Source organism: Nestor notabilis, unplaced genomic scaffold (genome assembly GCF_000696875.1).
Source record: "Nestor notabilis isolate BGI_N333 unplaced genomic scaffold, ASM69687v1 scaffold2319, whole genome shotgun sequence".
Lineage (NCBI taxonomy): Eukaryota > Metazoa > Chordata > Aves > Psittaciformes > Psittacidae > Nestor > Nestor notabilis.
Genome location: NW_009943914.1, coordinates 12,393 through 30,756, shown reverse-complemented (window position 1 = coordinate 30,756; position 18,364 = coordinate 12,393). Strand labels below are relative to the sequence as shown.

General features: G+C 36.9%; 1 protein-coding gene across 3 annotated transcripts in view; it reads right to left on the bottom strand.

The window, feature by feature from the left end:
- PAN3 (PAN3 poly(A) specific ribonuclease subunit) overlaps positions 1-18,364 on the bottom strand; it is a 66,465-nt gene that overhangs the window by 47,975 nt on the left and 126 nt on the right. The window contains exons 1-3 of one of the 3 annotated variants that reach the window (XM_010022157.1): positions 8,277-8,348; positions 6,540-6,610; positions 4,274-4,336 (exon numbers count right to left, since the gene is read on the bottom strand). In XM_010022157.1, the coding sequence (XP_010020459.1) occupies positions 4,274-4,336; positions 6,540-6,610; positions 8,277-8,340 (198 nt within the window). In that variant the 5' untranslated portion in view covers positions 8,341-8,348. Of the gene's footprint in view, positions 1-4,273; positions 4,337-6,539; positions 6,611-8,276; positions 8,373-18,364 lie in introns of those variants that run through there. The other 2 variants (XM_010022159.1, XM_010022158.1) reach the window with 2 other exon arrangements.

The following is an 18,364-nucleotide window of genomic DNA, read 5'->3' as shown; positions in this document are numbered from 1 at the left end:
ACCAAAAAACAGGAAAGATTGCCTGCCAAGAGGAGAGATTCAATAGAAAGGAAAGATCAAATAGATTGAGCAGCCTGAATAAGCTCATCAACTTCACCACAAACCTTCCCTCTCAAAGAGCAACATTTTTATTTTTAAGGAAGAGGGCAGAATGTGGCTAAAGCATTTAAATACTTCATAACCCTTCAGCAAGTATTTCTCAAACTAGGTTTCAACTCCCAATATGGTTACAAGTTCCAAATGAGTTGTGAAAGGTCAAAGACATCATTATTATTTTTAAGTGGAAAAATAAGATTAAGCTACAATAATTAAAATGAAATCTAAGAGAAAGAAAAAAAACAAACCTACAAACCCAAATTATTACAAAGCATTACTAGAAGAGTTCAGTTCCTTCAGGGCAAAGTATGAAGCAGTAGTAATTACAGGCTGCAAATGTTTACATGAGGCAGGGAACAGCTAACTACCTTTAATAGCTAGCAACAGCTTGGCTCCCCAGGGTGAGAAGGGTAAGCATTTTCAACTATAGCTAATAATTATAACCCTTGCCCTGTAGAAACAAGCTTCTGCCAGCAGTTAATGATAACAAGCTATTGTCTGGCATGATTAGAGGGAAGGTGTTATATTAGGAAAGATAAGCCCCAAACTCCGAGAAACATTACACTTGAACAAAAGAAATCCACTCTAAAACCAAAAAGGTCCTTCCCAAGTAGCATCTTCACATCAGAACATTACTACAGATGAGTAACTTCATTAGCCCACGCCAGAAAAAATATGCCTCAAGTCAGCTTAATTACTTGCTTCCCATTCAAAAAGAAGTTTGGGAACATGTTTAGCAAGTCTATTTTCTCCCTACTATTTGCTGTAACAGCATCTTTGTCCCTAGTTCCTCCTGTTTCATGGACAATGAGCAATGTTACTCTTTCTAATTCAGGGTTGCACATACCACTGGTGTACGATGTTATAAGGCTATCCTAGATGAAAAATCTAAACAAAAAAAGGTTTAATCTGAGCTATGGTAATGCTGTCTGTGTGCATATACTACTGAAGCAAGGAGAAGTGATCTTAAGCCTTCCCCATCAAAGGCTAAATTAAGCAGCACTACCTTAAATTACCATAGCTGAAAGGTATCACAGTAGTGTTAGCTAGGGCTCATCTGTTGTACAGTAAGTTTATTGTATCTGCATGTACAAACAGATAAAAATAAGTATTACATTGTCAGATATAGGTAAAAGAGGACTAAAGACTGACGCAATTTTTATTCTGGTCTTTGCTAAGCATACGATTTCTCAAAAACGGTATTATTTTCTAGCTGCTTTATATATTTGTATAGTATCTTCAACATTGTCTGCACAAGTTTAAAAAAACCTTTCAATCACTCTGAAAGACTACATACATGTGGCATAGAAAGAATCAAATAAGGCTTGTAAATATAACCAAAAGCATCTTGCACCTTGGAAGCTGCACCTGACAAAATCTACACGCCTAACTGAAAAGTTATGCTTTAAAAATGGGGACTGAGGGCAGCCTCTACAGTTTTAGATGTCTGTAGGTCATAACATATCTGACCTGCTTAGCTACAAAGCTAAAGCAAGCAAAGATCTTTTTAAATACAATCCTAAAGGTAAGTGCTGTGCTATGCAGTCATCTTATTCTGCTCTTTTTCCTTCAAATACACAATAGGATTAGACAACAAAATACAACAACTCCTCCTTAACATTAAAGTGTGGCATATTTCTGAAAGGAAGAGCTTTAATAATTTGATTTCTTACATAACACAATCATAACTAATCCATACACAAAAATAAAGTCAATATTTTCTCAGACCACACTTAAAAATGAAAAATATCATACTATGTAGTAATTATTAAAACAGCAAGAGCACTCAAAAAGGGTCAACTCCAACAACCATTCCAAAGAAAAATGTAAACAGATTAGATCATACTTAAAACACATTTTAGACCAAGGAAAACAATAATATCTGCCAACACCTGATTTCTCTAGAAGCATAATCTGTCTTCCTATATTCGTGCAACAACTTCTTCCTGCGACACTTTCAAGCTCCAGTGCTTTATTATTGCAGTACGTGTGTATAAACCCAGAATGAAAATTTCAGGTTTGAAATACATATTTAGCCCAGATACGCAGCCATAATTCTGCAGTTTACAACACAGTGACATGACATGGCGCTTCGCAATGACCCCTCAACTTCTCGGAACGTGATTCACACTTCTGAGATGGTTTTCAGGAGGCTATGAAACATGAAATAACTGTCTTGGCATATTTTCATTAAAGGTAAATACAGAAAGACCAAAGAGGGCACACATGACTTCCCAATGACCACCACTGAACTGTATCACAGGTATCAAAGATACAGTTGGAGACAATAAGCTGGAAAGTAATATAGCTTCCCAACAGGTAACAAAACTAGATGGAGGACAGGGCACTGAAAATAAACTAGCTATAATTTAGGTCTTAAGACTTTAGTTTCCTCAGGACCTGAAATTAGCTCTATTGTTTTAACATGAGATAAAACTTACCTTTGTACTCATTAAAAAGCTTGAATTTATGCAGACTAGGTTTACAGCCAGTCTTTTTATTTCAGAATAATTGTCTCTGCACATTTATTACTGCTGATCAAAGTATATGAATTAAAAAGGTCTGCTGTCCAGTCTCACTTGCTTTAAATCTCCACAGAGAGCACTGAACAATGACGCCCTGTTCTGCATGCATTTCAGGCCAAATAATATAGCCTACACATCCCATTCTAATCTAGTCTTTTGGTTCTGGCTTTACTCACCTAAAACCAATGTAAGGGCTCACAAAACAAAACAAAACCAAAAAAAAAAAGAAAAAAAGAAAAAGGAAGATTTCTTCAGAATACATACGAAACAGCATTAAAATTTTACAGAAACTTGTTCACTACTGCAGTTGGTTCACTTCTTGCAGCCCAGTCTGTGGACCAACAATGGTTCTCATCTTAATGGCCTTCCTCTAGGTGTGACTGAACAATTAAAAAAAAATGAAATGGAAATAAACCAATGTTAGGAACTTTTCAGAAGAGTTCAGGTTTCATGAGGATTGAAGGTATGAAAAAAGCAAAGTAAAATGTAGAAGCAATGTTTTTCACTATCCTGGAAGGCTGACGAGTGACAAATAGGGGAACCCTTTAACCTGGATGGGCAGCAACAGTCTCAGAACAAATTTAAACAAAGGTTTCCTCATATATTTTCTTTATAGCGCATTAAGCTGTCATTCCCTTGCAACAGATTCTGATCAGTTATGTTGCACATGTTTTTATGAACTGTTTACCAGAACCACCAAAATGAATGCAAGGAGTTTTCCAGCCAGATCATTTCAGGGTTTAGAGAGAAGCATTTTTCAAGATAACGGCTAAAACAAATTTAGGAAAAACACCCACTCTATTGCCACTCTTATTTTTAACAAGCATAACATGTATTTGAAGAAAAAATGAAGTAAGTGTGACATCATTATTCTCAGGGAAGAGGGTTAGTCTATTACTAACTCTAGCTTTTGTTCCATGCTTCACAAATCCTATTTTTGCATTGTAGATTAATACTTACCTGAAAATCTCTTATAGGATTCACTTTAAGGTTGCTTGTCTTACTGCATGTGGAGTTACAACAACCGGACAGTAAATCCAGAAGCTTTTACAGTTGACAGAACCTCCACCAAGGCTCCATCTACAGAAATACTTAGCTCCTTTGATTTCATTTTAAGTATCCTATTAAAATGTCTTTAAATAGTAATCTTAGCTTTCCTGAAATCTAAAATTAAAATGCAGTTTAATAATTTCTAAACAGAGAAAATAACCTCATGAATGTTCATAAAAACTCAAGGACTATATTTACTTTTTAAGCAAAAAAAAAACCAGAATGTCTTTAAATAACAAAATTATCAAAAGCAACTTAACTAGTCAAACTGTCTAATTAGAAAGCAAGGATGTTCAGAATTACAGTCATCGAGTCTTATCTTTAATATTTTATTGATATCAAATATTCACCTCCATATGGCTTGCCCACTGTTAAAAGGCCGCCAGGATAACATGGTCAGCAACATACAGAGACAATAAAGAGTACTGAACTTAACTTCCTTACTTAACCCAGTTACATTTTGCATGCTTTTACAAAAACTATTCCCAGTTTTACACAAATATGTAGTTTTTACACAGTTGCAAATAACTTAATAGTTCTAAATATTTAAAATATCATAATTCTAATTTGTAAAGGAAAGTGATTGCTCTTTATTCACTTACCAGGACTGTATTGTATCTGTCCTCCAAGTCAGTGATAAACGAAGGAAATGCTGGTTTTGCCAGCTAGTTCAGGAAAAAAACAAAACCTCAGGCTTGGGCTCTTTGCAAGAAAATAGGAAGTTTTTTTTCAAATAGCAGGTGTTGTAAACACCTACATTTGAGCACATCACCAAGGCTCCCTTTAGAGTCAATGGCTGGAAGCACACACTTCCAGAAGGCTATCTATCTTGTGTCACAGCAGGCATAAAGCACTGGCCTTACAAATTCCAATACTCAAGCTCTACAGAAATCCCAGTTACTGGGGTGAGATGAAATCAGACAAGTTTTTAAATACCAAGCACTCAAGCATTTAGTGCTTTTGAGGAAGTCACTTAACACAACTTGAATACTGTACTCAAAAAATGCTAAAAATACTAAGAAACTACATCCACAACTGGTAGTAAAAGTCAGCACAAAAATGTGATTAACTTCTCATAACTTTAGACATTAATTTTCATGCATTTAAAGCAGTTGCTGACATCAAGTCTTTTCCAAAATACTTGTCTTAATGTGAACCAAGTATTCCTTTAAGCTGATCATCTCTCTCTGCTGACTATAGAGGGAGCCTGGATGCCTAGATTTTAGACAGCTCAAGTAAAATTAGATTAAAACTTCCCCATTACTAGCATTATTTAACAAACCTTTATAGAAAAGTACATTAGAAAAAGGCAATCATAATAAACAATAAGTTATTAATATGCAAAGCAAAACACAAACCTCTTTCAATTAATGCCAGTTATGTGTGAAATAGTAATTGGAAAAAATCCAAACCAATGTTTCACAAATAAATCTTCCTCTTGATACTATGTTAGCACCAAGTGTCCTAATTTGCTGATTTTTTTCTTGGGGAAAAAGGGATCAAGTCAGAGAAGACGCTATATTAGTATTTGAGCTTTATGCTCAAACATTAATTGATTTATTTTCATTTTTTACTATTTAATCAACTTTGAAGTAACTTTCAGAGGCAGTGATCACTGGCAATACTTCTGTATGATAGTTCATTTTCTTCAGTGCATGTGGTTTATATACCTAAGCACACATGTACATGCATATACATACATGTTTGTATATACATACACACACAGTTCTTACAAACTGTGTTACAAAGGAATGTATGCTTATTTTCATTCTTACTGTTCTCAGTTAGTGGATAAACTACACATTTGTATTTCTTTTTTACATCCAACTTCCAGTGCACTGTACTGGCCTTAAGGAAAAGGGCAATTCAGAGATTCCACATAGTTTGGCTACATCATAATATTAGGAAATTAACATTCTACAACAGCATTTCATTTTAAGACACATTAGTCTGATGGACCAGCTATGATAATTATCTTTAAGCTCAATCTTAAGATGCAGGAATGATACAGAACTCCCAATTGCCAACACACAAATGAAGCTCTATGAAAAGTCACAAGCATGCTGATGTAGCTTGCTTTCAAGACAATACATTGACTACAGGAAAGTTCAGGATCATGTGCCTAAAACAAAGTAGTAAAACATGAAAGTCATCAGTGAAAGTAAAATTTGGTAACTGGTTGAGACAAGATAATGTCTTTTTGATAAGCCACAGTTCACAAAAACGACAAAGAACTCTGGTGTAACCAAACTTTCCTCTCTTATTCCAGCCACTGCACTTGTAACTGGAAAACACCACAAGCTGTGCTGGCACAGGACAAAGGTGTTTGAAGATGATGTTTAGCATCTAGAAGAAGATGTTTTACCCTCAATAAAAGAAAGATTTCTCAGTACAGATTCAAGGGAATAAACAATCGCAAACCCTAAACAATATCATAGTGTCTTTTAAACTAAACGCATTTCAAACTGCAAGAATTACTTTCACATCATATATAAACAAACAGGGGAATGATTCTTAATGTATTCAGAACCTGTTGCCATGAAGGCCTGCAGGTGCTTGTGCATCAGTACAACAAAAATAATATGTTTTCAAATTCAATGGGCTATGTCCTGATTTTCCTATTCAAAGCATTCTTATAAACTTCCGTTTACAAGCGCTTGGATATTTCATAATAGCAGCAACAGTCTGATCTGGAGTGGCAAAAATGAAGCAGTAAGACCTTATTTACACCACAAGCAACATACTAAAATATATCTAGTAAAATTAGAAGAATCATCCTTATTTCACCTAGCATTTCAAGTTATTCCAGATCTTCTTCCCTGTCAACTCACGTATAAATATGCTACTTAAGAGTTAGTTGCTGCCTACCTTCCTCCTTTGTGACACACTGAGGGCAGCAAAATCATTAAACAAGGATGAATTTGGTGAAGTTAGTGGATCTGCAAAAAGAATGTAAAAGAACATGTTGTATATCTCTAATATTAAAAAAAATTTTACATTTTTAGCTTATTTCTATGTGCAAAAATTCCTTTTGAAAAACTTTAGCAACCACCCTGCTGAAAATCCATGGTATTTGTTAGTCTGTGCAACTGCCCAATAGAAATTGTGCTTATTAGCAGAATTTAGTATAATTGCTGTTGATGCTAATGTCCATCTAATATTCACAGCCTTCATCTCCAATTACCTGAAATTCATCATCTTCTGTATATCATGGCCTTACAAATAATGTGAATTTTACTTGTCCTGTCACTGTTCTGCACAAATTTAAATCAGAATTAACTGTAGCAAAGGCCGGCATTCTGTTGGTAGCTTTTTATTGTTTTTTCTTTTTCACTACTTCTCCTTTCCAGAGTTAAAGCAAAATAAAGTGAGTAACAATCACAGATGCAACTTAAAACTCCAAACTGCATGGGTAGAGCTGTCAAATTAGCAGATGACTGCCAGCTGTATTGCTGTTATTCCTTTAAAAGTAATTCTACAAGTGAAGCATAGCTTGGCAGGGCAGGAGGCAGGGGAAAAAAAGGACCTGAGAGACAACAGAATTTAAACTGGTTTCCAAAAGTCAGTCTGGTTTCTCTCCTTCGCATGCACCACCATCACTATTTGGCCTGTCACAGTCAAACTCTGACTGCATTTAAAACTGGAGACTTCCACTGCCTTGAATAGCTGATTGTTTGGTGAGACAAAGGAAGCAGAATTAATTACAAAACCTACTGGAAATTAACCAGGAGGAAGAGCAAATAAAAAAAAAAAAAAAAAATCAACTTTCAAGCAACTTAATTTCATAGTAGCTACTATCATGCTTAAAAAAATTATAACCCTAGAAAGTAGACTAGCCACAGGGTCAGACATGCAAATGGAGTTCTAGCACATCATTTACCCAGCAATTTTCAGAGCAGAAATAAATTCTAAATGTATGTCCTTGCCTCTTCTTTAAAGAGCTTAGTTTAACAGCCACAGCTGAAAATCTGCAGGGATTCTGAAAAGTTCTTTACAGAACTTCAATATATCTTCCACAATAATTTAGTGAGTATGCAGGTCTGCACTGTTGAGACATTTTGTCTGGTTCAAAACCATGTTCCCTATAGCAGGGAAAAAAATTATAAGAGGTAAAGTACTGCTTATAGGACAAAACTTAATAATTATTAAGAATCATCAGTTATGTGACACATTTCACAAAACCCATACACCCTAAATTTAAGAATAAAACCCCATACATTCATTCCACACACTAACTTACTTGAAAAGCACAATAAAAAGATGTATGATTGGAGAGCAACAAAAATGCTTAAGCTATCAGTGCTTTACAATAGCTGTCCAAGCTAGCAATTCACTTGAAGTGACAAGACCAAAAATGACTTTTTTTTTAGTTTTTCCCCACAGGAGCAAAGAGAAGGCTGAAAATTTGAGTTTAGTAGCACTTAGCTTTGTATTAAAAGTAATCACACACACTACTGTTAAAGAAATGAAGCTCTTCTGCACCTCAAATCAAATCAGAAGAGAAAGGAAAAAAAACCCATTAAGTCTCAGTTTTGCAAAAGTGAGTTTAAATTTCCAAACATACTTTTATACGTATAACTTTTTTTTTAAAAAAAAAGTACTTACCATGGCCTGCATACTGCTTGGCACTGTCATTGAGAAGGCTAGGGGAGCTGCTGCTGTTTGTCATCCTCTGCAAAACAAGAGGCAAAAGTGTGTACATGTAAAATAAAGCTATAAAAGACTAAGTGATGGCATTTGAGATGACATTTAGAAAGTTTTAAGAACAGACCATGAAACCTGTGCTCATTCCCCATTTAGTAAATACTCTAAACAGACAATGATTTGTAGTTGACAAAAACATTTAGTAAAATAAAGCATCTTGCATAAGAGCAATCAAACCAAAAGTGACTATATCAAAATAAAACACTATCTTCATTAATTTCTTCTAACTTGCGAGGGTCTACCAAACCTACGGTTCTCTTTCTGTACGTTGTCAAAACATTACACAAGCCAATTAGTTATCTTCTTTAAACATTCTTTCACACTGTACTCCTGAAACAACTCCTCCCTTTATTATACATTATCATTACAAAACTTTTCCAACATAAAATACCCAAATTAGTAAAACATTTGATAGGTTCGTCTTAAAAACAAAAGAACCTTTTGAGGCCTTTGAGCAAAATCATGTGATTGTTATAATCCAGCAAGACATCAGAAACGCCCTCAACATTCCTCCTAGACTCCACCTGCCTCTCCTACAGTCCTCTAGAGATATAGGCTAGCAATAAACTGGACTAAGTGTGGCAGTGCTGCCCTAAAGTACCGCTTTGACAGAGAAATTTAAAAAGGTCTCTTCTTACTCCTGCTTCTTATTTTCTTTGACCAGTCTCCCACAGGAAGAAAAAGTGCAAGAAGAAAAGCAAGGAACGGTCAGGAAACGTTCCCCATCAATGAGAGAGAAGACCAGTAATTTGTTAAAAAATTCCTGGCATGCTTTTGGCACACATCAACCAGGACTCTCCCAGCCAATTTCCAGGCACTGTTCAGCAGTGAAAAGGTTTGAGATCCCTTCAAACAGACAGTTTGCATGCAGTCTCTGCTTTATCGGGTGAGCATACACCAGGACAAACAGGCCATTTTATGCCAGCTGGCCCTAAACACCAAGGAAAGTTTCCAGGCATGCTTAATTTAGTAATCCAGACACAGACTAAGACTCAAAATTTGTCACCGGAGTTGTTCTTTATGCTTACGTTTTTCCACGACCAACCTCAATGTTGGTGGCAGAGGGCAAGAACCTTGCTACATAATACTTCAATGCCATTCCATCTAATTCTTGGTCAAAAATATCAATATTCTGGAGTAAATTTGGTAAGAACAGAGAAGAACCAAGAGAAGCTAGAGTGTTATCCAGTATGGTAGAACTGTAAACCTACTACAATTCAAATTTCTTAACATTTGCAGTTTTCATGCTACTACTAACTTCACCAAAAGTTGCAGCTTTCAATGCTTTTATCTAAAAGAGCAAATAGATTGTATAAAGCAGTTTCTATGCAGAAAGTTTTATGTTGTTACTTCTCAACAGGCTCATCCCTCAATGCTTTATTCCCCCATTTATTATTTCCATTATCTATGCTTCATTTACACAGCAAGCTTTCTGCAATCATTCAGGCTTCTCTGATACAACTCTTCATTCAGTCCAAGTACATAGCACTATAGGAAGCAGAACTGTAAGCACTTGCAGATGTCCTATGACAATATGTATACTATATGTACACAAGTAAATACTATGTAAACCTTAGCTTTTTCAAGACTTAAATGGAGAAAGTTGTTTGCTATATGCTCCTCTTCTCTTATTCTGATGTCACGTCTCATGTTCCTAAATATACTCAACTGACACAACATAACCCTCACTGAAAGGTTAGTGATCAACAATTCTTTACACAAGAGTGACACCTCTAGCGAAACAAAGTTTACTTACTTCTACAAAGTACCACTTTAGAAGACCCACGCTAAGTTAACAATCTTGCCCAAGGTCAGGAATGCTCATCCTACCATCCACCATCATCAAAAGATTAAGAATACATCAAAATAAGCAACTTCTGGATTATAGTAATCCAGACGAAGCAATGGAAAGAAGTTAAATAGTTTTTCACAAATATTTGACAAGCATCCCTATTAAGCGTCTTTTCTTCGCATTTGATACATCCACACTGATCCTAATAAAACAAAGTGGTTTAGGAAGAAACCTCCTACAGGGAGCCTTCCAGATTCACACAAAATTTGTCCCTGTGTAGATAAACCACATCTATTTATTAACGTCTATCTGTAACACTCATTTTCATAATCATTTTCATGCAAAAGGTAATGGGTCTGTCAGAACAGGGATAAATACAATATTGAGACCTGGGCTGGCATCAAAGATGGTAAGCATACCACTTAAGCTTGAAACCAAGCACTTTCATGCCATCAGTACTCTACCTCTTCAAGTACAGGAGTTAACCATTCAGACTTGCAACATGAATAGGTGACTGCAATGATGAAAATCAGTGCTGATACAATCATAAAAAACACACTGTGCGTGCAAGACATTGCAACAGAACACATTGTTCAGGGTTCTGAAAGCACAGTTCAAACAAAGCCTATGAACATCAATTGTGCTTCCACAAAGTCAGGTCTTGTTCAAGGTGCAAACATCTTTTATATGAACCAGCATTCTGAAAAACCAAAGCCTCTCTCTTGAGCAGCTCTTGCTTTAACAACTGCTTGTAAACTGTATCTTGAATGAGGTTAAAAAACCTCCACTTCACCACTCAGGAATTTTTCATTTGGCTCACTTCTATTACACATGCAGAAGCTTCTTAACATTATTCATAGAAGACCTGCATGCAACCAGTAAAGGATTTTTAAACTGTTTAAATATTAAAAGTTCTACTACACCCAAAAGCATTTAGTCTTTATGAAGGTTATTCCTGTACCTGATGTTTACAAAGGCTGAAATGTCTTGAAAGAAAGAAAAAAAGAAAACCCAAATGCTATTGGTTATTTGTGTTTTCCAGAAGGCAGTTTTGATTTTAAACAACCCTTCTCAATCTCTAATGGTGTTGAACTATTTTTTATACAAATTCAATTTCAAGATGACTACAATCACAAGAACCTCAAGCCCAAAGGATGAAAGGTTCAGAAAGGTAAAAGGAACCATTAACGGAAGAAGAAAAACTACTAAGCCTGCCAGGCAGGGCAAGCATGCACACATCAGAGCTTCAGAGTTTAGCACATCATGACTTTCACCATACAGAAGTTAATATAAAAAGTCAATTTTGTCATAACTAAGCACCACACCAATGTAACTCAGTTCCATAGAAACTCCTTTTCTTTGCCTGCCTATTGACAGGATTTACTGAGGTTCTTTAAGCACTAGTTAAAATTCAACTAGACTGACTGGCATACATCCTGTCCCTCTCCCTTTAAAGGAATTAAAAGCTGTTTCTGTTCACATCTCAAAAGCAATCTACTACAGAACAAAACTGTCACATTCATCCCTGTCCAAAGATTTAACCTGAGACTTCAGCTTAAAGTTCTTCCACTGTTGAACATTCTGTTACACCAGTAACAAAATACAGGGTCTTTAATTTCCACAGAAAAACTGAAATAATGTTTTCCAGAATACTATGTTAATTCCTGGATATCCAAGCAATTAAGCAATTAATTATTCAACAATTAATCTGCTTTGCATCCTCCGTTTAGGTATTTATGAACATGGATATAGATTCCCCCACTCCTTCTATTCTCCAGGCTGAGCGCTCCCAGCTCTCTCAACCTTTCCTCACAAATGAGACGCTCCAGTCCCCTCACCATCTTCAAGGCCCCTCGCTGCACTCTCTCCAGTATGGCCATGTCTCTCATGTACCAAGAAGCCCAGCACCGCAGATGTGATTTCACCAGTGCCGAGCAGAGGGGGATCATAGAATCATAGAATAGTTCGGGTTGGAAAGGACCTTAAGATCATCTAGTTCCAACCCCCCTGCCATGGGCAGGGACACCTCACACTAAACTATGTCACCCAAGGCTCTGTCCAACCAGGCCTTGAACACTGACAGGGATGGAGCATTCACAACTTCCTTGGGCAACCCATTCCAGTGCCTCACCACCCTCACTGTAAAGAACTTCTTCCTTATACCTAATCTAAACTTCCCCTGTTTAAGTTTGAAGCCATTACCCCTTGTCCCACCACTACAGTCCCTAATGAAGAGTCCCTCCCCAGCATCCTTGTTGGCCCCCTTCAGATACTTCCCTAGACCTGCTGGCATTGCTTTACCTCATGCAGCCCAGGACACCATTCACCCTCACTTCAATACTTTCTTGGTGTAGTATGCTAGGAAGTGTTACAAAGAAATACTCCCACCTCCTAAAGGTACACACCACCTTGCCTCTACCCTTCAATGTTCGGTAGCAAAACCCAAATTATAGCTGCACTAAGTTTGCTTTGCTTTTACATCCCTCCAGTAAAATATATACTTAGGAAATTCTCATCAAGATAGAATATAAAGCTTTGCTGAACACAATTATAATTTTACATAGCTTATGTTATAAGACTTAAGTGAGGGGTTTTGATTTCTTCTCCACCATTTCTTCTCCCAAAAATACTTGAGAGCATTTGTTCCCTCTGACTCCATATTCTCTGCCCTAACCCAGAGAAAACAAGTACCTTCCTTAGAATCACAGAATCAACTAGGTTGGAAAAGACCTTTAAGATCATCAATTCCGACCATCAGCCCAGGACTGCCAAGTCCACCATTAAACCATACCGCTGAGGGCCTCATCTACACAGTTTCTGAACACTTCCAGGGATGGTAATTCCACCACTGTCCTGGGCAGCCTGTTCCAATACCTGATCGCCCCCTCTGTAAAGAAATTTTTCCTAATATCCAGCCTAAACCTTCCCTGGTGCAGCTTGAGGTCGTTACCTTCCAAGTATCAAGTGACAGGACAAGAGAAGAGAAAGACCCCCCAGCTTCATCACAACCTCCATTTAGGTAGGTGTAGAGAGTCATTCCTGTGTTGTATACCAAAATATTCTGTAGTATGTCCTCTTTGTCTTAATACTGTTCTACTGGAACTGTATTTCAAAATACTTCTTTGTAATTTTTAGAATAATATTAATTGGACTATGAAAGAAGTTATCCTGCAAAAGAATAAGATTGTCAAAACCAAACAAATCATTGATTACTTGTCAGATTCTATGACCTAACTTTTGATTTCCTTTCTAAACAATCCAAAACTTGTCTTTGAGAGCTAGTGTATTTGGCATCATCTACTGCATGTCCCACTCACAACTGTCTGAACTAAAGCAACTGGATTTCTTCGGAAAGCATTATGTAAAATCTGCATAATTTATTATTTAAAATAACACGTCTGTAGTTCCACTCAGTTCTCAACAGTTAAAAACTGAAGACATTTACAAGCTTCTGTGCTATAAGGAGAGTTTTATTACTCAGCTCTTGGCAGAGGCAGCAACAGGAACAAAGGTCTTCATGTTTATTCAGCTGCAAGGCTTTGAAGTGAGCATGGTCTTTACTTCTCACGCTTTCAAGAATACTTAGTATACCAACATTAGCATGGCAAAAGCAAGCAAGACCAATTCTTCTCCTTTGCTTGGCCTTGCCAACTTTAACACTGAAAACTGTTACCCCTTTTTTATTTATTAGGGTGATTAATTGAAAAGTTGTGATTCTTACTTTCTACATTACCTGCAGTCCAATGGAAGCCATGTGGTTATAAACGTCATCCCATGAAAATAAGGAAATCAAAGATCTTTGTGAAGCAACACACATGAAGACACCTTCTACTGGTTTATACTCTTATAGCCAAATTGTTCAGTTCTAATATGACATTAAAAGTTATTAACATCAAGATACTCTTCTGCCTCATCCTGCTATAATTTTCTTTTAACATCCCAACATAATACTACTAAAGCTTCCTGCACCACCTGTATCTTTGATCAAGCCACAAGTCAGGCAAGGGGCAGCACTAATGCCAGACACCAGCCAGCCAAGTGGCACACGCAGAGCAGCTGAGCAAACAGCCAAGCATCAGAGGCATCCCAGTCAGCCAGCTCCTGCCTCCTCATAGCTGGGAAAGCCAAAAGCAATGAGCTGCTTCTTGAACCACACCTCTGACTGTCTCTTGGCAGCTGCTGCTATGCCAAAAAGAGAAAGAACAGCTTCGAGGACAGCATGCAGCCTGTGGGCCATGTGTTGTGCAGGCCTGCTCTGTTATTAGTTAGAGAGGGGAAAACAAAATACTCACTTTGATAAGCTGGATGCCAATATTGCTAATGTTGTATATGAAAGCACATGCAGATACAGGGAAGAAAAGACATGAAGTAAAACTGTATTATGGGAAAACGCAAACCAGTGAGGACAGGAGACTATCAATCAATAGGAAATAGTAAAAACAGAAGATGCCAACAGGGGGAAAATGGAAGGCTGGCTAACAGCAAAGACCCTTGAGGTAAGAAGAGTAGAACCATGAGGCAAAGCTATTTTTCGGAAAGGAAGAAAAAGAATTAAAACCATGGCCACATCAAAAATCCTTTTCCCAATTCTACCAAGGATTTTTACTCTTTTTTCCACTACAAACTGAGCATTGCCATAATTGCATCTTCACCACTAATCTAACCCAGTGAGATATTCTAGATCTCAAAATATTCTTCCACACATACAAATGAAATCTCACAGTCAGAAATACCCATTCTGCAGAAGTGTTGGCCACTAAACACCTACACTATTTATGATTAAAGCACATCCCCTCCCCAATTCACGATTATACAATACACTTTTACTTTCTTTTCTTTTGCTGTTTACTTAACACTGTAACAGATTATGCATTGCACACAAAAATATAACGATTGTGAAATTTGTATATAGCAAGGCTTGAGGCAGTTTGGCTCCACTACATATCTGTTATGATAACCCAAATATATACAATCACATACTCTTTTCAATAAACTTCAGATTATGTGCTGCACATGACAAATATGTTCCGGAGATTAATTGGGAATAGTCAAAAAGACTCATCTACTGAATCCCTGATGATTATGTTGGAAGGTATCTAGTGAATAAAACATGGACTGCAGAAAGATTATCTATTGGTAAAAGTAAAAGCACACTACCCAGAAGAGACCGACCATTTCTATCTTTGCTAGATTGAGGCCAGTTAAGCAACTTGAACCAAGCTTTCTACAAGCAGTCATTAACTCCATTCCTCACCTTCCAGCTGTACAGGTTAGTTTGGAGTCTCTAGTTTGCCAGCACTGTTGGGGTTGGGTTTTTTTTTTTTCTTTTGTTTAGTTGCCATCCTTTTTCTTCCCAGGCCTCTATAAAATGTAGACTGCTTTCTTCTTTCTTAAGGAAAGCATCCCATAAAGCTGGATGCAATAATCATAACCTGCACAGGAAAGCACACTGCCAACTAACAGTCTTCGTAAGCAGGATGCGAACAGCATGCAGGAGTAAGCCATGGAACCATAGGATGAACATTATACACGCACCGCACATCTTTTTGTCCTGAGTAAGTCCCATTTACAATTTTCCCACTGAAAAGAATTATGAGAAATATATCTCAGTACACAACCTCAAGACTGCACTGACAACCTAAACCTAGCATTTCTTAACATGTAACTGTATCTTACTATTGGTTTTCTAGCAGTGTATTTATTTTCACATTTGTGCAACTTCCCGGTTTTAAAAAAAAAAAAAAAAGCTGAAAAAAATTCCTCATATTTCATCACTGATGCTTCTATTTGTGAACTGCACAGATCCACCAGAGATGACTAAGTAACTTATTGATGGAATTAACATTTTCATCTGCAAAAGCTGAGAGCTATTGACATATTTTACAGACACCTTCTGATGTTTCATCAATGGCAGAATGTTACATTTTCAGTATCTTCAGTTTGATTCAAGGAACTGGAGAGAAACAGGCACATGGATTTGTTCTCTCCACCCTACTTCACCCCAGCTTTGCATTATGCCAACTTGATTGTTTGTCCCAGTTTCTGTGTATTTCACTTGTGCAATCCCAGTCCCCATTCTGTGAGTATCCCACCAACATCTCTAAGCTTCAGTCCCTTCCCTAGTCTTTCCTAGTTCCTTATGCACTTTTCAGCTCAGTTTCTCTAAGCCCACAGCATAAGTCTCTCTTCCCTTATACACCTCTCTGCTCCAATTAAGAGGGATGCAGCTCTCACTAAATACAGATCCACTTCCATGCTGCTACAGTGTGAAGTGGGAGAAAAAGAAGAGGGAAACAAAGCAGATCAGCATCCCTGCTTGGAGTTTAGGCAAGGCCTAGATTAGGCCAGAGCTGTAACTGCAAGAATGAACTCAAGATGGAACATGCCAATGCAGGCTACATCTTTTGGAAACTGTCTAACATCTAGGAAGTCTTCAGTGGGTCTACATAAACCAGTTTTGCAAAGGTTTAATCAAGTAACAAAATCTGGGCAAATTTTTAGAGTATAAAAGGTTCATTCTTGACACAACCACCAGTCTATGATATTCAAAGTCTCTGTTCCAAACCATAAAGCATCAGTATTATTTGAAGTAAAAGGTACTAGGATTTTTCCCCTCACCTTGTTCACCAAAGAGCTGAGTGACATGGAAAACCACACTCCAAGTGGCTAAATTTTATCAGTATGGACTTAATTGAGAAGCTGACACAATCAAAACAGACAGTGTTACCAGCTTTACCTATGCAGACAAGAACTTAAATTACATGATTCAAACAGGGGGAAAAAAAAAAAATCAATATAAGAATGCTTTTTAAACTGTAATTTAATGCCTGTAAGCATTTCTCAACTCTGATGAAATCCTCCTTCAGAAGTAATTTTCCTTAGCCTCCAATGGGTAAGAGGCACATCAATTTCTTCTTTTTCTCAAAGAGAAACCACAATGCCTCAACTGTAACCTCAGTGGCATTAGTGAAGTATTTAAAATCCTATGAGTGTTCATGTTAGATGTATTCCTTATTGCCCTTCTAGAAGAAATAGTTATAATTAAAAATTTGCGCTTAGAAAGTCACCAGTGCTTTTGTAGAATACAGTTTAAGGACACAAAACATGACAACTTTGCATGAAAATGTTAAAATTATGTGATCTCGGCGATATCAAAATTTTTAACTTCCAGCTTCAATAGTACATTCCGGAATCAGAGGTTAAAATTTTTCTTTTTAAATCATGCAGCACTGTCAGTAACAAACATTTCCATAGTTTTGCAATTCTGCTGAACAAGAAAATCCAGCATTCTTGAAAAAATGCTGGCAAAAAAAAAATAAAGGAGAAAAGGGAACACACCTAATTATTTCCCATCTTTTGCTAAGTTATTTTTCAATCCATAATACAGCAATTGAGATAAAAGTAAGCTCATAAGGAGAGTTTCCTTGAGATAGAATAAGAGAGTTGTTGTCAGGACTCCGTACAAACTGTTTGACTTGTGCTCTCTTTCAGTTACCAGAAACTGGTTTCTTAAACCTATGAGTACAGGGAAAGACCAATCTTTTCAGCCTTGTAAAAGCGTAACAGTTTGAGGGTGGTGTTATAGTACTTCATGTGTTAATTCAATAGATACTCATTTGGGTTTTAAATAACAGGCTTTTGCTGAAAATTTTGCATAATACTACCTACACAATAAATTCCACCTCAAGGGAGTTCCTATGCCAACATCCACAGAACACTATAAATACAAGAAAACATGTCAGAAGACTTAAACATGAACGGAATGCCCCCAGAGACTGAGTTTACAAATTCTGAAGTTTCTGACTAGTAATTTACAGGTTTGACAGTTCACATTCTGCTCCAGTGACTTTCAATCTCTGAAATGTTTCAAAAAAATCTAATTGTTATATATTTACTAAAAGGCTATCAAAATAAGCTATAAGCCTAAAAAGAAATCTAGGAACACAGAGTTAATGTATGTGCCAAAGCCCAACACAACAGCTCAGATAAGTGCCAATAAAAACAGACTAATTTTAAAGCAATGATATTGATGCATTTCCATCTGCAAGATTAAAGTGAGTATATACTCTATATATCCCACAAGATGACACATTCCAGAAGGCCCCATTTTTTCTGCCTCAAACAGTTTTCCCTTCCTCGTGTAACACCATCCAGAATTAATGAAACACTATACAATTTACTGCTATTACCTGCATCA